Source organism: Oncorhynchus mykiss, chromosome 13 (genome assembly GCF_013265735.2).
Source record: "Oncorhynchus mykiss isolate Arlee chromosome 13, USDA_OmykA_1.1, whole genome shotgun sequence".
Taxonomy (NCBI): Eukaryota; Metazoa; Chordata; class Actinopteri; order Salmoniformes; family Salmonidae; genus Oncorhynchus; species Oncorhynchus mykiss.
The window spans coordinates 63,776,821-63,798,118 of NC_048577.1; the positions used below are offsets into that span (position 1 = coordinate 63,776,821).

General features: G+C 42.4%; 1 protein-coding gene across 1 annotated transcript in view; it reads left to right on the top strand.

Moving 5' to 3' along the window:
• LOC110487460 (NACHT, LRR and PYD domains-containing protein 12-like) overlaps positions 1-20,914 on the top strand; it is a 40,334-nt gene extending 19,420 nt beyond the window's left edge. Inside the window, exons 9-14 of the mRNA XM_036939780.1 lie at positions 5,406-5,543; positions 11,556-11,648; positions 12,119-13,882; positions 14,038-14,211; positions 19,569-19,742; positions 19,977-20,914. Coding sequence (XP_036795675.1) covers positions 5,406-5,543; positions 11,556-11,648; positions 12,119-13,882; positions 14,038-14,211; positions 19,569-19,742; positions 19,977-19,989 — 2,356 coding nt within the window. The 3' untranslated portion in view covers positions 19,990-20,914. The remainder of the gene's footprint in view (positions 1-5,405; positions 5,544-11,555; positions 11,649-12,118; positions 13,883-14,037; positions 14,212-19,568; positions 19,743-19,976) is intronic.
• The last annotated feature ends 384 nt before the right edge of the window (positions 20,915-21,298 follow it).

Here is a 21,298-nt window from a genome sequence, read left to right on the forward strand (position 1 = left end):
GCAGGGATGGAACATAAACCACAGAAAACAAATGTGGTGCCAGCTGCAGCAGCCTGGTCTCATAGAATAGACGTAACATAATACATGTAAATCTGGGACACTGAAATGAGTATGTGTTACATTTGGTATGGTTACATAAGACACATGATAACTTAAGGCAAAAACAGAAGTAGGGTGGATGGTTTGGTGTATAACGCGAAGGTCTACCAGCCCAACGGATGCGAGTTGGTTGGGTGTATAATGCGAATGTCTAGCAACATAAAGGATGCGAGTTCAAATCTCATCACGGACAACTTTAGCTAATTGGTAAATATTTTTGTCTGTAATAAAGCCTTTTTGTTGGGAAAAACTCATTGTGATTGACTGGGCCTGTGCCCACCCATGCCTGCGCTCCTGCCCATGTGAAATCCATAGATTAGGGCCTAATGAATTTATTTCAATTGGCTCAGCAAAACCTTTGAAATTGTTGCATTAAAAATTCTGTTCAGTATAACATGTTAGCTAACCCTTCCCCTAACCTGAACCCTTTAACCTAACTCCAAAACTTAACCTTAACCCTAACCCCTAGCCTAGCTAATATTTGCCAGTTAGTTAATGGTAGCCACTTGGCTAGAATTCGTAACATATCATACATTTTGCAAATTGGTAACATATTGTACATTTTCCAGATTTGTAACATATTATACAAAATTGGTGATGGACATTCTTAAAATAATACCGTACGCAACATAACATATCACACTAAATGGTCGGTATTAGAGGTCGACCGATTATGATTTTTCAACGCCGATACCGATTATTGGAGGACCAAAAAAAGCCGATACCAATTAATCAGCCGATTTAAAAACTATATATATTTGTAATAATGACGATTACAACAATACTGAATGAACACTTATTTGAACTTAATATAATACATCAATAAAAATATATTTAGCCTCAAATAAAAAATGAAACATGTTCAATTTGGTTTAAATAATGCAAAAACAAAGTGTTGGAGAAGTAAAAGTGCAATATGTGCTATGTAAAAAAGCTAACGTTTGAGTTCCTTGCTCAGAACATGAGAACATATGAAAGTTGGTGGTTCCTTTTAACATGACACTTCAATATTCCAAGGTAAGAGGTTTTAGGTTGTAGTTAATATAGTATTTATAGGACTATTTCTCTCTATACCATTTGTATTTCATATACCTTTGACTATTGGATGTTCTTATAGGCACTATAGTATTGCCAGTGTAACAGTATATCTTCCGTCCCTCTCCTTGCCCCTACCTGGGCTCGAACCAGGAACACATCGACAATGACTACACTCGAAGCAGCGTTACCCATCGCTCCACAAAAGCCCTGGCCCTTGCAGAGCAAGGGGAATAACTACTCCAAGTCTCAGAGTGAGTGACGTTTGAAACGTTACTACCACACACCCAGCTAACTAGCTTGCCATTTCACGTCGGTTACACCGGCTGATAGGCTTGAAGTCATAAACAGCACTGTGCTTGCGAAGTGCTGCTGGCAAAACGCACAAAGGTGCTGTTTGAATGAATGCTTATGAGCCTGTTGCTGCCTACCATCGCTCAGTCAGACTGCTCTATCAAGTCAGACTTAATTATAACATAATAACACACAGAAATATGAGCCTTTGGTCATTAATATGGTCGAATCTGGAAACTATAATTTCAAAAACACAATGTTTATTATTTCAGTGAAATACGGAACCGTTCGGTATTTTATCTAATGGGTGGCACCCCTAAGTCGAAATATCCTTGTTACATTGCACAACCTTCAATGTTATGTCATAATTACGTAAAATTCTGGCAAATTAGTTTGCAATTAGCCAGGCGGCCCAAACTGTTGCCAATACACTGACTCTGCCAGCAATGAACGCAAGAGAAATGACACAATTTCACCTGGTTAATATTGCCTGCTCACCTGGATTTCTTTTAGCTAAATATGCAGGTTTAAAAATATATACTTCTGTGTATTGATTTTAAGAAAGGCATTGGTGTTTATGGTTAGGTACAGACGTGCAACGATTGTGCTTTTTTCGCAAATGCGCTTTTGTTAAATCATCCCCCAGCGTTGCATCGATTATATGCAATGCAGGACATGCTAGATAAACTAGTAATATCATCAACCATGTGTAGTTATAACTAGTGATTATGATTGATTGATTGTTTTTTATAAGATAAGTTTAATGCTAGCTAGCAACTTACCTTGGCTTCTACTGCATTCGCTTAACAGGCAGGCTCCTCGTGGAGTGCAATGTAATCAGGTGGTTAGAGAGTTGGACTAGTTAACTGTAAGGTTGCAAGATTGAATCCCCGAGCTGACAAGGTGAAAATCTGTCGTTCTGCCCCTGAACAAGGCAGTTAACCCACCGTTCCTAGGCCGTCATTGAAAATAAGAATGTGTTCTTAACTGACTTGCCTCGTTAAATAAAGGTATAATTGTTGTTTTTTTGATTGGCAAAATCGGTGCCCAAAAATACCGATTTCTGATTGTTATGAAAACTTGAAATCGGCCATTCCGATTAATCGGTCGACCTCTAGTCTGTATCGTGTTTACGTACAGAATAATATGAAATGCTCTGAAAACTGGTTGGCTGAAGTGATATGTTTCTAAACCCTTCTACATTAATGTGGATGCATTATTATGATCCATTATTATGGATAATCCTGAATGAATGTTGAATAATGTGTGAGAAAGTTATATACTCTACCTGACCAAAAGTATGTGGACACCTGCTCGTCAAACGTCTCATTAAAAAGTCATGGGTATTAATATGGAGTGGGTCCCCCCTTTGCTGCTATAACAGCCTCCACTCTTCTGGGAAGGCTTTCACTAGATGGTGGAACATTGCTGCAGGGACTTGCTTCCATTCAGCCACAAGAGCATTAGTGAGGTCGGGCACTGATGTTGGGCGATTAGGTCTGGCTCACAGTCGGTGTTCCAATTCATCTCAAAGGTGTTTGATGGGGTTGAGGTCAGAGCTCTGTGCAGGCCAGTCAAGTTTTTTCACACCGATCTCGAAACTGCATTACGCCAGTGGCCACTATAGGTTTATAATGGGCTGTAGAATAGCAGTGTGGTGTTGTAGCGAATTTGGAGAGCAGCTTGACATGGGACACATACACACACACAGCCTCCGCTCTCCAGGATCCTAAGATCATGTGTTGTAATAGCTGTGCTCACGTAGCCTACTAGCCTATAGTCGTTAGAAGGATAGTTGCCATATGGGGGAAATAAATACTACTCTTAGTAAAGCACCATGGATAAGGTCATTAATAGTTGCTATTATGCACAGATTCTTTCAAAGTTTTGTCCTAAACTACGCAGCAGAACGTTGTAGCGAAATTGGGACAGCAGACTGACAGGGACTCAACCCCAGTTCTCTTCACATTCAGAGATGAGAATGTTTTTTGTTTGTGCTCATACCGCACTATGGCCGTTAGAAGAGTGTATGATAGTATGAAATTGCCAGGGGGAAACTTGGGATGTGTGTGTGTGCGTGCCTGTGTGAATTTTTAGATCAGAAGATTGCTAAACGTGAGTGTTCAGTGACGCCTGTTCAAACAAGTGTGTTAGATTGTTAGATTTATGGCCATTTGTTTTGTTTTTCCCCTACTTTTCACCACCCATACACACACCTGCATACACACACAGCCTGTCCGTCTCTACCTAATACTGTATGTAACCATGGGTTCTCCTTCTGAAAATAATCGGTGGTACAACCTCTTCCTGGTCCTAATACTTATAATATGATGGTTATTATGTGCTAAAGAGCAAGGATTTCCTTGTTACTGAAGCCAATTCTGAAGTATAGTTTCACCAGATCATCTAACTCAGGTATTTCAACAGTGGCGCGCACACACAGCAACAGGCAACAAGGTAGACATGCAATTAACAAAATCCCCTATTTTAATCTTTAAATATAACATCCCCCCAGGATACCAGGTCGATTAGAAAGGCCTGCTCGCAGAAGTGTTTCAGGGAGCGTTTGACAGTGATGAGGGGTGGCCGTTTGACCGCAGACCCATTACGGATGCAGGCAATGAGGCAGTGATCGTTGAGATCTTGGTTGAAAACAGCAGAGGTATATTTGGAGGGCAAGTTGGTTAGGATGATATCTATGAGGGTGCCCGTATTTATAGATTTGGGGTTATACCTGGTAGGTTCATTGATCATTTGTGTGAAATTGAGGGCATCAAGCTTAGATTGTAGGATGGCCGGGGTGTTAAGCATGTCCCAGTTTAGGTCACCTAGCAGCACGAGCTCTGAAGATAGATGGGGGGCAATCAGTTCACATATGGTGTCCAGGGCACAGCTGGGGGCAGAGGGTGGCCTATAGCAAGCGGCAACGGTGAGAGACTTGTTTCTGGAAAGGTGGATTTTTAGAAGTAGAAGCTCAAATTGGGTACAGACCTGGACAGTAAGACAGAACTCTGCAGGCTATCTCTGCAGTAGATTGCAACTCCGCCCCCTTTGGCAGTTCTATCTTGTTGGAAAATGTTATAGTTAGGGATGGAAATTTCAGGGTTTTTGGTAGTCTTCCTGAGCCAGGATTCAGACACGGCTAGGACATTGGCAGAGTGTGCTAGGGCAGTGAATATAACAAACGTAGGGAGGAGGCTTCTAATGTTAACATGCATGAAACCAAGGCTTTTACGGTTACAGAAGTCAACAAATGATAGCACCTGGAGAATGGGAGTGGAGCTAGGCACTGTAGATGTGGGTAAGACTTTTAAACAGGTCAACAAACAGGTCAACATAAGGCTGCAGGGCCAGACGGATTACCAGGACGTGTACTCTGAGCATGCGCCTGGCCGTCACAAGTAATCAGTAGAGCGCGATGGGACAAGGACATCCCAGCAGGCCAAACCCTTCTCCAACTGGAAAGTTTCTTCACTGACATTTTCAACCTGTCCCTGTCTGAGTCTGTAATACCAACATGTTTCAAGCAGACCACCATAGTCCCTGTGTCCAAGAACAAGGAAACCCCGTACAGCTAAGTGACCGAAGTCAGCGTTCATGCGCCTGGCCGTCACAAGTAGTCAGTAGAGCGCGATGGGACAAGGACATCCCAGCAGGCCAAACCCTTCTCTAACCCGGACGACGCTGTGCGCCGTCTCATTGGTCTACAACCGGATCGAACCCGGATCTGTAGTCACACCTCTAGCACTGCGATGCAGTGGCTTAGACCGCTACGCCACTCGGGAGGCTAGCATATTTTGTTTTGTTGACATTTGGAAGGTTTACCAACAAATTTGCTGTTTCCATCAGGCCTGTCATGACATTTTTTTAGCCAAAATGTACTTTGCACACATAAAAAGGTTGGATGGAAACCTGGTTAATTTAGTTATAGATTTGTATGGATTACTTATTTGTATCATCTCTCTCAAAGTTGAATGAATGCTGGCTTCAACTCTCAGCTCAAACACCTCAAGTTTGAGAGAGCTTGACCTGAGAGGAAATAAACTCCAGGATTCAGGAGTGAGATTCATCTGTGCTGGATTTGAGAATCCACAGTGTAAATTGGAGACACTGAGGTAAGGCTAACCCTCATGGAGTTTAACTTACATTTCACTGGTCCTGGATTTAATCCAAGGCAGTGCACTGGACAGCTGACAATGGGACTTTCAAAGGTAATGCTTGAGTTGAGATGCGCTACATTTAGATTGAATGAGATTTCCACAAACAATGGAAACATATTGTCAGCACTGTCAGCTTTCCAGTGGACTGCTGATTAAATTCCTGCCTTGGTCTCTGATGTCATAATTGGGCTTTAGTCTCTGATGTCATAATTGGGCCTTGGTCTCTAATGTCATAATTGGGCCTTAGTCTCTAATGTCATAATTGGGCCTTGGTCTCGAATGTCATAATTGGGCCTTGGTCTCTGATGTCATAATTGGGCTTTAGTCTCTGATGTCATAATTGGGCCTTGGTCTCTAATGTCATAATTGGGCCTTAGTCTCTAATGTCATAATTGGGCTTTAGTCTCTGATGTCATAATTGGGCCTTGGTCTCTAATGTCATAATTGGGCCTTAGTCTCTAATGTCATAATTGGGCCTTGGTCTCTAATGTCATAATTGGGCCTTAGTCTCTAATGTCATAATTGGGCCTTAGTCTCTAATGTCCTAATTGGGCCTTAGTCTCTAATGTCATAATTGGGCCTTGGTCTCGAATGTCATAATTTAAGGCAATTTCAGTTTTTACCATTGATTGTATTGTCTTTAGATGGAAAACTGACATATTTTCTGGAAGTTTTTATATTGTGTAGATTTTCTGCCTCCAATTTACATTGATACTATGGAGCGCTGGCCTCAGATCCAAGTCCTTGGTTTGATTCAAATGTAAATAGATGTAAATGTGGTTTGATGTTCGTTGATGTTTGCTGTTTCTGTTGTGTGTCAGTGTAGTGTGTGTTCCGTTAGCTTAGTAAAAAGCCCTCCTTTTATAATGACATCATGTTATATCCATCATGTCTGTACATATTGACTGTAGTTCAGTGTGTTCTGTTAGCTTAGTAAAAATACCTCCTTTTATAAGGACAATGACAGTCTGACCTTTTCACAGAAAGACAATGAACATCTCATTGTGGGTCTTCTGGTTGGTCAGTAAAGCAGAGAGACATGCAGTCTCAGCAGCTCCTTACTGCTCTGTGTGTGTGTGTGTGTGTGTGGGGGGGGGGGGGGGGGGGGGGCTGCATCATTCGTCGGGGACAACCTGTTTACTGTTGCCTTGTTATAAAGTGTCCTGCCTCTCACATTGCATTTTCATATGGATTTGCCAAATCTACATTTTCTGAATTTCTCATGTTTGTTAATTGTTTGTTCCAAAAGCCAAGTGAAAATGAGACTTGGTAGTAGAAGACTACGACTGGGTATTTCAGCCTTGTTCTTATTCCTTCACAGAATCACTGATTTGACATAATTGGACAGGTGAACAAAAAGGCTCCATTCACTTCCACAATCAGATCCAATCAGTGATTAGGCTACTTAAATGAAGGGAGAATAGATGGCACTTTTAAAATAATTTGAATGGTGTGTGTATACCGGTGTGCATTTCCATAGCGTAGTTCAGTAAGTGGACAATGTCTTGTAATGGAGTAATGGGGGAAATGGGGACGTAGCCTGGATATGCCTGCCTAAACTTGTCCTTCAAGAACTGATGTTAATTTCCATTGCAAATTTTTTATTTCGATAGAAAGATTATGGGGTGGTTATGCCCTCTGAAAGCAGTTTTAATCTTGATGGTTGGCAGTAACTTGAGTCTTTGTGCTGCCAAATGTTTTCATGGGTGTTGTCCTATAGCAGTAGTGCTAAGTGAACAGTTTGGGAAACGCCTTCCCCTCCCCCCGTCTTGGACGGTTGAAAACAATAACTGTGAGAAGTTGGAGGTTGACAGACTTGTTGAACCTGATCACTGGCGTTTTTCGTGGGAAAGAGCACCTAAAAAGCGTTAACTTGAAAATGGAGTCAATTAGGGACATCAGGTGGAAATGCGCACAACAGACGAACTTCAGCCCATTGTAGTTTGGAAAATGATTTGCATTAGACAGCAGATAGGTAGTCATGGCGACAGGAAGTAGGGGTGCTGCAGCAATCTATGTATTTTTCTGTACATATATTATATTCACAAATGTAGTGGAATGGGCCTTTACTACTCCTGTATTAGGTAACCGATATAGACTTCTGTAGCACGGGCAAAACAATTATTTCAGCATCTCCACTTTGGCAACAAAGGTAGTTGTATAATTACGAACAGTGTCTTGCAGGATTCAGTAGTTGGAATTGTAAGAGTTATTGTCCTGTCCCTTTCTCTGTGATGTCATTCTAATGGAATCCAGAAAGAACAAAACCCTGTTCTCTAATCACAGGCCTATTCAGGAAGTTCATTTCCTTGGAAAGAGAACTGCTCTGTGCTTGTTCCTAAGATCTGTGGTTCGTCAGTGTAAGTTGAGAGGGGTGTATCTTGGCTATAAAAGATCTTTGTAATTTTCTGGTGGTACTTCTCAACGGTTCATTAGAAATAGGGAATTGTTGAAAGTCAAATGCTATTGCAAAGCTTATTATTATTATGTAGTTTAAGTATAACTCTGACTGGTGTGTAGTTTGTAACGCTCCTCATTTGGTAAAGCTGAAATATGCCACCACAGATCAGACAGTGACAGGGGTCTCAGCAGTGTCAGGCAGCCAGGGAAGACTAGTTGGTGACAAAGGTGAGGTGAATTAGTGCAGATACAATACTTTGTTCTCTCTGTGCAGCAAACACTGGACAAGCCATATTATATTTTAAGGCAGTCTGACAAACCTCAAGTTGATTTCCAAACTGTATCAAGGGTTGATAAAGGCTTTTCCAGATGACACAAAACATGGTAAACAAACATGTGAGGAAGACCTGGGAGATGCTATTGATGATGATGACTGGATACAGATATGTGTGAATACCCCGTCAGGTTCATATCATCTCAGACATACATTAGTGAAGTTTCAGACCATCCATATATGACAGTGGAATTCCTCTGCTGGAGGTGTAAAACACAAGGGGGCATATCTGCATATATGTTATGGTTTTGTGAAGGCTGGATGAATTCTGGCAAAGCGCATGTTCTTTTATCTCAGCATGTCTACAGATTCTCCCTTCTCCCTGTTTTTGTTTGCTTGGAAATGTTGATACTGGAGACTGTTATCTGGAGAAACTGTGTAACCAAGCATTTATAGCGGCTATGAAATGCATTGCCATTAATTGGAAGGCTGGTTATCCTCCTACAATGTCAAGTTATGTATCACTAGATTTAATTGATTACCAGTTAAGGGTATACTGGGCAACTTTCATAAGATCTGGATGCCTTATATGGAATACAGTACGACTAAAGGGGTCTGTGGTGAAAACATGCCACATGAGGGGAAATACGTATTCAGGTAATCCCTAGCTGCTGGGCTGCTCAGTCCTGGCCCTGGGGGTCTGCCGTCCTGTGGGTTGTCACTCTGGCCTAACACACCCGAAAACCAATAATGAATGTTTCACTTAGATGCTAAAGCTGAGTGGGATGTGTTGGGTTGGGACGCTACAGGGCTGTGGACCCCTAGGGTCAGGTCGGGGTGACCCAGCTATATTGTCTGCAAGTAAAAATAGCTCTACAGTACTATTAGTCCTATGCGATTAATTATATGGAGGATTTGCTGTTTCTGTGTGTTAATGTATATTTGAGGTGTATGTGGGGTTTTTTGTTTTAGTTTTTTGTTTCCAAACCTTTCCCTTGGGAATTAAAGAAATGTAAGGTGTGAAGGAAATTGTTTTGGGAGAGTTGAGTTATTGACTAGACAGGTGGGGGTCAGGCGTGCAGGTGGCTCGGGCTGGCTGGTCGGTCTGGCTGGTCGGGCTGGCTGGTCGGTTTGGCTGGTCGGGCTGGCTGGTCGGGCTGGCTGGTCGGTCTGGCTGGTCGGTCTGGCTGGTCGGTCTGGCTGGTCGGTCTGGCTGGTCGGTCGGCTGGTCGGGCTGGCTGGGCTGGCTGGTCGGTCTGACTGGTCGGTCTGGCTGGTCGGTCTGGCTGGTCGGGCTGGCTGGTCGGGTTGGCTGGTCGGGCTGGCTGGTCGGTCTGGCTGGTCGGGCTGGCTGGTCTGTCTGACTGGCTGGCTGGTCGGGCTGGCTGGCTGGTCGGGCTGGCTGGCTGGTCGGGCTGGCTGGTTGGTCGGGATGGCTGGCTGGCTGGTCGGGCTGCTGGTCGGTCTGGCTGAAATCTGATAGAGGATTTGTTGTTGTTGTATATCTGTAAGAGTTGTTCATTTGTTAGGCTCTTGGTTAAAGGTGCAACACAATATATATTATTGAACCTTTGTTCAGTCAGTCTTTTAAACATATGTAATAATGATCTCTTACTTAGCTTGATGACTTAGGGCATTTTGCTGACTTTTTGTTCTAAATAGAGACAGCATATTGGATTGTGTAGAAATGCAGGAAATTAGCTTTAGATGGCCAAAAAAATTGTGCATTCTCCCCCAGACCCTCGCAAGGTTATGTCCCCACCACTTCTAAAACAAAAGTGGCACCCCTGGAATCTGCTATGTAAATTGGAGACACTGTTTAACTTACATTTCACTCGGGCTGGGATTCAAAACTGATATATTTTCTGGAATATTCTCTCCTTAGGTTTCCTCAGGCTATCAGGCTATCAGCATCAAAGTCGTTGCTCCATGTTTTGCTTTGTTGTCCTATAATGAAATCATAAACAAAGAAAAATGCTTATTTGCAGAATGCTTCTGCCAAATGACAGTTGGATGTTGAAAGACTCTTGTTGAATGATAAAGAAGCTCCACCTCCTTATATAACAGGCTCTACAATGAGTCAAAATTAGTCTCTCTGGGGAGAAATAGGAGAAAAGCACTCCCTCTAGAATGAGTCTCTCTGGGGAGAAAGAAGAGAGGGGAGGCCCTCCTTCTAGTATCTGTAAAAAGACTGAAGAAGAAGTCACTGCTTCTGGAGTGAGTTTGTCAGGGAGTGAGGGAGCGTTGTCCCCTAAAAGGAGTTTTCCTACAGAACAGGACACTGATAGTGAACTTAAGAGGTAAGATCATCAAATAGGTGTGAAGGAGCTGAGAGATTGTAACAACTATCTAACAAGTCAGTATTGTTATGATTTGTCTTTATTTCATGCAATAGATCAAGTGAATCAGGCATTTTGTTGGAGACACATGTAATATCTCACTAACCTGTAACTAGTTGTTATGAGCATTTAGACTGAAGACAAATATAAGTAACCATAACAAGGACAGTTACAAGAATCTGAGATGTGTTCAAACTCTCCTACTCACTTAGAGAAAAGGTGCTCTTCAGCTGTCCCCATGGGAGAACCCTTTGTGGTTCCAGGTAGAACATTTTGGGGTTCCATGCAGAACCCTTTCCACAGAGGTTCTACAATGAACCCAAAAGTGTTCTACCTGTAAGCAACATCGGTTACAGGGTTCTTCAAAGGTTTATCCTATGGGGACAGCCGAAGAACCCTTTTGGAACCCCTTTTTCTAAGAGTGTATGTTGTAAACTCACATCCTGCTTTATACAGGATCAAGACAGACAGACCAGTCTCACCTGTACCTAGCTGTGTCTCCATGAAGAGTGACAGGTCTATGCTACCTCCTATTCACTTCAGGGAGGGAGACTTTTCCACTGAACAAAGGTGAGACCTTGTGTTTCAGATATAAAATGTTTTTTTCTGGTTTCTTCTGTGGGGGTTCTGAGGGAAGGTTAATTATTTCTGCTCCTGTGGCTTTTAACAGGATCAAGACAGACAGACCAGTCTCACCTGTACCAAGCTGTGTCTCCATGAAGAGTGACCAGTCAATGGGACTAAATATTCTCTTCAGTGATGGAGAATTATCCACTGGGTAAAGGTGAACTGAGAAATAACATGGTGTTTGATTATGGCATTTCCTTTTATTTACCATCTTCTGTATAGATAAAGACTGATGTTATTGCTCTCTGTGCTCATTTTTACCCAACAGTATCTCTGAGGAGAATGACCAGTCAATGGATCACCAACCCAGAGTCCCTACTGATGTTATTGCTCTCTGTGCTCATTTCTACCCAGCAGTATCTCTGAGGAGATTGACCAGTCAATGGATCACCAACCCAGAGTCCCTACTGATGACAAAGTGTGAGTGATCGTAGTTTACACAGCATCCTACCTGTTTTCTAGTTTATTTCACCATACATGTGTCTGATCACATCTAGTACCTTTACTCTGTGCATTTCCAGATAATTTCCTCCAGTTCATCATTCAGGACGCCTCATTTAGCTTCTTATATGATTTTAATTGTTTACAGGACATCATTCAGTCTGACTTTATACTAGAAATGTAGATAAAATAATAATATGATGACTATAATAGTGAGACTGGACCCAATGTTAAGTGTAACTATCAGGAGATGCAGAGTGCATTGTCTCTCAGTAATTGCACCATATTTTGTGGCTTAATTTTCACTTAGCCGAGCTAACTCTAGGATGTCAAACCATGTACTGTTTCATCATTAATCGCATTCAGGTTAGAGTTCATATTTTATATATTTTTTTACCCAAACAAATATAATTCAATTCAACAATGAACATCTTTTTTTCCACACATAGGTACAACACTGTTTCCACTAAGACAGAAATCCAGGTGAAAATGAAATCCTACTTGAAGAATAGGGCAGATTCTTTATTTGAAGGCATTGAGGAACAAGCCAAAAAAACACCTCTTAACAACATCTACACAGAGCTCTACATCACACAAGCTGGAAGTGGAGAGGTCAATTATGAACATGAGGTGAGACAGATTGAGACAGCATGCAGGTTTCCAGTAGAACACGAGACATCAATCCAACTCAATGACATCTTCAAACCCTTACCTGGACAAGACAAGCCTATCAGAACAGTGCTGACAAGGGGAGTTGCTGGCATTGGAAAAACAGTGTCTGTGCTGAAGTTCATGTTGGACTGGGCTGAAGGAAAAGCAAATCAAGACATCCAGATCATCTTTCCACTTCCTTTTCGGGATCTGAACTTGATGAGAGATACAAATCAAAGTCTGATAGAACTACTTCATCACTCCTTTATAGAAACAAAAGTATCAGAAATCTCAGAAAACAAAAATATTGTGTTTGTTTTTGATGGTCTGGATGAATGTCGCCTTCCTCTGGACTTCCAGAATAATAAGATCTGCTGTGATGTCACAGAGTCAACTTCAGTGGATGTTCTTCTGACAAACCTCATCGAAGGGAATCTGCTTCCCTCTGCTCACATTTGGATAACCACCCGACCCACAGCAGCCAATCAGATCCCACCTGAGTGTGTTGACCAGGTGACAGAGGTACGAGGGTTCAATGACCTACAGAAGGAGGAGTACTTCAGGAAGAGAATCGGTGAGGAGGACCTGGCCAGCAGAATCATCTCACACATAAAGACATCAAGGAGCCTCCACATCATGTGCTACATTCCAGTGTTCTGTAGGATTTCAGCCACTGTCCTAGAGAGACTATTGGTTGAAGCAGAGAGTCAAGAGATCCCCAAGAATCTGACTCAAATGTACGCTCACCTCATGATCTTCCAGTCAAAACTGAGGACTCAGAAATATCCTGTAGAGCATGCCAACGATTCTCACTGGGATAAAGAGATGATTCAGGCACTGGGAAAATTGGCTTTTCAACAGCTAGAAAAAGGCAATCTGATATTCTATGAGGAAGACCTGAGAGAGTGTGGCATTGACATCAAGGATGCGTCTGTGTACTCTGGAGTGTGCACTCAGATCTTCAGAGAAGAGTCTGGGCTTAACCAGATGAAGGTGTACTGCTTTGTACATCTGAGTATCCAGGAGTTTCTGGCTGCACTATATGTGTTCCTCATGTTCACTAACAACAACAACAATCTGATGGCTAAAGAGAGATCCCTCCGCAAAAACAAACTATACCAAGATGCAGTGGACAAGGCCTTGCAGTTTGAAAATGGCCATCTGGACCTTTTCCTCCGCTTCCTTCTAGGCCTTTCACATGAGTCCAATCAGCATCTCCTACAAGGCCTACTGACACAGACAGGAAGCAGATCACAGAGCAACAAGAAAACAGTCAAGTACATCAAGGAGAAGATCAGAAAGAACCTCCCCCTGGAGAGGTGTATCAATCTGTTCCACTGTCTGAATGAACTGAATGATCATTCTCTAGAGGAGGAGATCCAAAGCTACCTGAGATCAGGAAGTCTCTCAAAATCTAAACTCTCATCTGGACAGTGGTCAGCTCTGGTCTTCATGTTGCTGACCTCCGAGAAGCTGGATGTGTTTGACCTGAAGAAATACATCAGATCAGATGATGCTCTTCTCAAACTTCTCCCAGTTGTCAGATCCTCTAGAACAGCCCTGTAAGTGCTTAGTCAAATTACATTCCAGACAGCATGCTAACGTAACATAATAATGAACATCTGTTTGCATTACCATTTAGGCTGACAACTCAGTCCTTAAGGGGAGATTTTTTTTTGGCACCTGTGTTTCTTGAGATGTTTCTTTTTTTCCACAGGCTGAACAAATGTAAACTTACCAAGAAAAGCTGTGATGCACTGGCTTCTGTTCTCAAATCAAACTCACGCTGTCTGAGAGTGCTGGACATGAGTGGCAATAAACTCCAGGATTCAGGAGTGAAGCTGCTCTCTGCTGGACTGGAGGATCCACACTGTAAACTGGAGACATTGAAGTGAGTGACTTTGTGACTGTCTCCACTGCAAAGTGAAGTGGATGTTGTAAATATGAAGATGTACATTCTTGTTATACAGTGCCTTGCGAAAGTATTCGGCCCCCTTGAACTTTGCGACCTTTTGCCACATTTCAGGCTTCAAACATAAAGATATAAAACTGTATTTTTTTTGTGAAGAATCAAGTGGGACACAATCATGAAGTGGAACGACATTTATTGGATATTTCAAACTTTTTTAACAAATCAAAAACTGAAAAGCCATACATGCTCATGGAGGATAACACACAATACAGTCTGGGACTTATTTCCATTGTTAAGTCATGGAGGATAACACACAATACAGTCTGGGACTTATTTCCATTGTTAAATCATGGAGGATAACACACAATACAGTCTGGGACATATTTCCATTGTTAAGTCATGGAGGATAACACACAATACAGTCTGGGACTAATTCCCATTGTTAAATTATGGAGGATAACACACAAAGTCTGGGACCAATTCCCATTGTGGTCCTGTCACGTTCATTTGTAGAAACGGACCAAGGCGCAGCGAGTTCCACATAATATTTATTTGAAAGTGAAACTAAGCAGAGACAAACAAATAAACAATAAACTAACCGTGACTACAGAGATGCTACGTGCACTAACTCAAACAAATAAACAAACTAACAACTAACCGTGACTACAGAGATGCTACGTGCACTAACTCAAAATACACACTATCTCAAAACAATATCCCATAAAACACAGGTGGAAAAATACTACTTAATATGATCCCCAATTAGAGACAACGATAGCCAGCTGCCTCAAATTGAGAATCATACCAAACACCCAAACATAGAAAAACTAAACTAGAACCCCACATAGAAAATAATAACTAGAAAAAAAACAGTCACCCCCTGACCTACTCGACCATAGAAAATAAGAGTTCTTTATGGTCAGGACGTGACAGGTCCTCTTACAGTGCAATAATATCTAACAATTCACAACAATACACACACACACACACACACACACACACACATCTAAAAAAAAATAATAGAATCAAGAAATATATAAAAATTAGTACGAGCAATGTTGGAGTCCGGAGAAAAAATATTATAAATGCATGTATGTGTATATGTCACAGGAGGTTGGTGGCACCTGAATTGGGGAGGACAGGCTCATGGTAATGACTGGAGCGGAATCGGTGGAATGGTATCAAATACATCAAACACATGGTTTCCATGGTTTCCAGGTGTCTTGTGCCATTCTATTTGCTCCGTTTCAGCCGTTATTATGAGCCGTCCTCCCCTCAGCAGCCTCCACAGGTATATGTGATGGGATGTATAGACGTTATTATGAGCTGTCCTCCCCTCAGCAGCCTCCACAGGTATATGTGATGGGATGTATAGACGTTATTATGAGCCGTCCTCCCCTCAGCAGCCTCCACAGGTATATGTGATGGGATGTATAGACGTTATTATGAGCTGTCCTCCCCTCAGCAGCCTCCACTGGTATATGTGATGGGATGTATAGACGTTATTATGAGCTGTCCTCCCCTCTGCAGCCTCCACCGGTATATGTGATGGGATGTATAGACGTTATTATGAGCTGTCCTCCCCTCAGCAGCCTCCACCGGTATATGTGATGGGATGTATAGACGTTATTATGAGCTGTCCTCCCCTCAGCAGCCTCCACAGGTATATGTGATGGGATGTATAGACGTTATTATGAGCCGTCCTCCCCTCAGCAGCCTCCACAGGTATATGTGATGGGATGTATAGACGTTATAATGAGCCGTCCTCCCCTCAGCAGCCTCCACAGGTATATGTGATGGGATGTATAGACGTTATTATGAGCCGTCCTCCCCTCAGCAGCCTCCACAGGTATATGTGATGGGATGTATAGACGTTATTATGAGCCGTCCTCCCCTCAGCAGCCTCCACAGGTATATGTGATGGGATGTATAGACGTTATTATGAGCCGTCCTCCCCTCAGCAGCCTCCACAGGTATATGTGATGGGATGTATAGACGTTATTATGAGCTGTCCTCCCCTCAGCAGCCTCCACTGGTATATGTGATGGGATGTATAGACGTTATGGACAGTATGTCAAATTGTATTGGTCACATACACATGGTTAGCAGATGTTAATGCGAATGTTGCTAAATTTTTGTGCTTCTAGTTCCCGACTATGCAGTAATATCTAACAAGTAATCTAACAAATTCACAACAACTACCTTATACACACAAATGTAAAGGGATGAATAAGAATATGTACATATAAATATATGGATGAGCGATGGCTGTGCGGCATAGGCCAGATGCATTAGATTGTATAGAATACAGTATATACAGTTGAAGTCAGAAGTTTACATACACTTAGGTTAAAATCATTAAAACTCGTTTTTCAACCACTCCACACATTCCTTAACAAAGTTAACAAACTATAGTTTTGGCAAGTCGGTTAGGACATCTACTTTGTGCATGATACAAGTAATTTTTTCAACAATTGTTTACAGACAGATTATTTCACTTATAATTCACTGTATCACAATTCCAGTGGGTCAGAAGTTTAAATACACTAAGTTGACTGTGCCTTTAATAAACAGCCTGGAAAATTCCAGAAAATTATGTAATGTCTTTAGAAGCTTCCGATAGGCTAATTGACATCATTTGAGTCAATTGGAGGTTTACCTATGGATGTATTTCAAGGACTACCTTCAAACTCAGTTCCCCTTTGCTTGACATCATTGGAAAATCAAAAGAAACCAGCCAAGACCAAAAAAATGGTAGACCTCCACAAGTCTGGTTCTTCATTGGGAGCAATTTCCAAACGCCTGAAGGTACCACGTTCATCTGTACAAACAGTAGTAAGCAAGTATAAACACCACAGGACCACGCAGCCTCCGTACCGCTCAGGAAGGAAACGCGTTCTGTCTCCTAGAGATGAAAGTACTTTGGTGCGGAAAGTGCCAATAAATCCCAGAACAACAGCAAAGGACCTTGTGAAGATGCTGGATGAAAACGGCTACAAAATTATCTGTATCCACAGTAAAACGAGTCCGATATCGACATAACCTGAAAGGCCACTCAGCAAGGAAGAAGCCACTGCTCCAAAACCGCCATAAAAAGCCAGACTACGGTTTGCAACTGCACACGGGGACAAAGATCGTACTTTTTGGAGAAATGTCCTCTGGTCTGATGAAACAAAAATAGAACTGTTTGGCCGTTATGACCATCGTTATGTTTGGAGGAAAAAGGGGGAAGCTTGCAAGCTGAAGAACACCATCCCAGCCAAGAAGCACGGTGGTGGCAGCATCATGTTGTGGGGGTGCTTTGCTGCAGGAGGTACTGGTGCACTTCACAAAATAGATGGCATCATGAGTTAGGAAAATTATGTGGATATATTGAAGAAACATCTCAAGACATCAGTCAGGAAGTTAAAGCTTGGCTGCAAATGGGTCTTCTAAATGGACAATGACCCCAAGCATACTTCCAAAGTTGTGGCAAAATGGCTTAAGGACAGCAAAGTCAAGGTATTGGAGTGACCATCACAAAGCCCTGACCTCAATCCTATATAACATTTGTGGGCAGAACTGAAAAAGAGTGTGCAAGCAAGGAGGCCTACAAACCTGACTCAGTTACACCAGCTCTGTCAGGAGGAATGGGACAAAATTCACCCAACTTATTGTGGGAAGCTTGTGGAAGGCTACCTGAAACGTTTGACCCACGTTAAACAAGTTAAAGGCAATGCTACCAAATACTAATTGAGTGTATGTAAACTTCCGACCCACTGGGAATGTGATGAAAGAAATAAAAGCTGAAATAAATAATTCTCTCTTCTATTATTCTGACATTTCACATTCTTACAATAAAGTGGTGATTCTAACTGACCTAAAACAGTGAATTTCTATTAGGATTAAATGTCAGGAATTGTGAAAAACTGAGTTCAAATGTATTTGGCTATGGTGTATATAAACTTCCAACTTCAACTGTACATATGAGATGAGTAATGTAGCATATGTATACATTATCAAAGTGGCGTTATTTAAAGTGACAAGTGATACCTTTTATTAAATGTATTTAAGTGGCCAGAGATTTGAGTCTGTATGTTGGCAGCAGCCTCTCTATATTAGTGATGGCTGTTTAACAGTCTGATGGCCTTGAGATAGAAGCTGTTTTTCAGTCTCTCTGTCCCAGCTTTGATGCACCTGTACTGACCTCGCCTGGATGATAGCGGGGTGAACAGGCAGTGGCTTGGGTGGTTGTTGTCCTCGATGATCTTTTTGGCCTTTCCGTGACATCGGGTGCTGTAGGTGTCCTGGAGGGCAGTTAGTTTGCCCCCGGTGATGCGTTGTGCAGACTGCACTACCCTCCAGAGAGCCTTGTGGTTGAGGGCGGTGCAGTTGCCGTACCAGGCGCTGATACAGCCCGACAGGATGCTCACGATTGTGCATCTGTAAAGGTTTGTGAGTGTTTTAGATGGGGGGGTGAGTGGTTATTTTCCTGACACCACACTCAGAGGGCCGTCTCGTCGTTGTTGGTAATCAGGCCTACTACTGTTGTGACGTCTGCAAAGTTGATGATTGAGTTGGAGGCGTGGCCACGCAGTCATGGGTGAACAGGAAGTACAGAGGGTGCTGAGCACGCACCCTTGTGGGGCCCCAGTGTTGATCAGCACAGTGGAGGCGTTTTTTCCTACCTTCACCAGCTGGGGACGACCGTCATGAAGTCCAGGACCCAGATGCACTGGGCGGGGTTCAGACCCAGATCCCTGAGCTTAATGATGAGCTTGGAGGGTACTATGGTGTTGAAGGCTGAGCCAATGAGTTTTACTTACGTTTCACTTCACTGGACAGCCGACATTAAAAGTCACAAAGGTAACTTATGCTTGAGTTGACATGCGCTACATTTACAGTGAATGGTATCTCTACAAGTGTTGGCAAAATGTTGTCAGTATTGTCGACTGTCCAGTCGCTGCCCTATAACGCCTTGGATTGAATTCCTCGTCACTATTTCAATTTTTATCTTTAACAGTGAATTGTTGGAAAAGGACCCATAAATTAGCATTTCACTGTTAGTCAAATGTATGTGGCTATGGTGTATGTAAACAATTGGACCTGTTGTTTAAGAAGCATGTGACAAATGGCATTTTATTTGATCTTGGCCTTGGTCTCTGATGTAGCATACATTTTGTCAGCAGTTTGTATAGATGTGTCATGGAGTATGTACAATTATCACATGAAATTATGAATCGGGGCACCAGTCCATTATTTGACAAAATTGATCCGTTTAGTTGTGTTCATTTCAATTCAATAAAAGGTTCAACATATGAAATTAAAATGACACTTGTCTGCCTCACTTTCCACAGGCTGGCAGGCTGCAGCATCACAGGGAAAGGCTGTGCTTCTCTTGCTTCAGCTCTGAGGTCAAACCCCTCCCACCTGAAGGAGCTGGACCTGAGTGGAAATACTCCAGGAGACTCTGGAGTAAAGCTGCTCTCTTCTGTACAAGAGGATCCCCTCTATACACTGGAGAGACTGCGGTGAGTTTTACTGATCAGGTTCATGAGCACACTGATATAGTGATCAGTAAGCCATTGTAGACATCCAGACACCGGGGTCATATTCAACACGTGCTACTTTCTTATTGGATAAGTTCAGGTAGTTCCTGCCCGTTTTGTTCCGTGTTCTTCTCTTTGATGTCTAGTGAATACGACCCCTATATGTCTATGCTGCTGTATGAGGACTTAGATCCACTTCCCTTCTTTCCTTCCCAGGTTAAATGATTGACAGCTCACAGATTCAGTGAAGGAATGGCCTCAACTCAAAATCCTTGGTTGTGGTAGTGCGCCGCAGTTACACGTTTTTCCAACAGTTACTAAATTCATTTCAAAGTGCGTGAATGTAAATATTTAATGTGTTGAATCAATGATAATAGCTCCTTGAATCTCTCAATCAATCAGAGAGCTCTGGCGATGTGGTGCCAGGAAAATAACCTCAACAAACACGTCACCGGGGACATACTGCCTGCCCTCCAGGACATCTACAGCACCCGGTGTCACAGGAAGGCCAAGAAGATCATCAAGGATCTCAGCCACCCGAGCCACGACCTGTTCACCTCGCTACCATGTAGAAGGCGGAGTCAGTACAGGTGCATCAAAACCGGGACAGAGAGACAGGACAGCTTTTATCTCCAGGCCATCAGACTGTTAATTAGGGGGGAGGGGTGGGTGGTTGGAGGGGTGTGGCTGAAGAAACGGGATGAGAGGTTCAGACCCACTTTTTAGTTTTCTTGTTTGAACATTGTACCAGTGTTCTGTTAGCTTAGTAAAAAGCCCTCCTTTTATAATGACATGTTATATACATATTGACTGTAGTTCAGTGTTACTTTAGTCAGCGTCTTCATCTCAACAACCTTATAGTCTTCCTAGTGACTGTACATCTTACCAGACTGTATTTCAGTGTATTATGTCTCAGGATTGTCTTGTGTTGTACATGGCTTTGTTTTTATTGTAGCAGCTTGGCTTTTTGAAAATGTAGCATTTCTGACATTCTATGTGACCCTGTGTGTTAATCTATGGTCAACTGTATTTCATATTCTTTATACCAAGTAAAGCTGTTATTCATATTGCCGTGTGACATTGTGTCCGTCTGTGATTGAATTACAGCTATGAATGTTCCTACAGTAATAAATAGGTCTACCTGTGTGGTGAAAGCTATGATCCCTTATTGATGTCACCTGTTAAATCCACTTCAGTGTAGATGAAGGGGAGGAGACAGGTTTAAAGAAGGATTTTTAAGCCTTCAGAGAATTGAGACATGGATTGTGTACAGCATGTGGGCCAAGGCATTTAAGGTGTTCTGTTGGTCCAACTAAGATTGATTAAAAATAATAATAATTACCTTTAACTAGGCAAGTCAGTTAAGAACAAATGTTCAATGATGGCCTAGGAACAGTGTGTTAACTGCCTGTTCAGGGGCAGAACGACAGATTTGTACCTTGTCAGCTCGGGGTTTGAACTTGCAACCTTCCGGTCACTAGTCCAACGCTCTAACCACTAGGCTACCTGGAACAAAAACATTTCACTACTATACCATA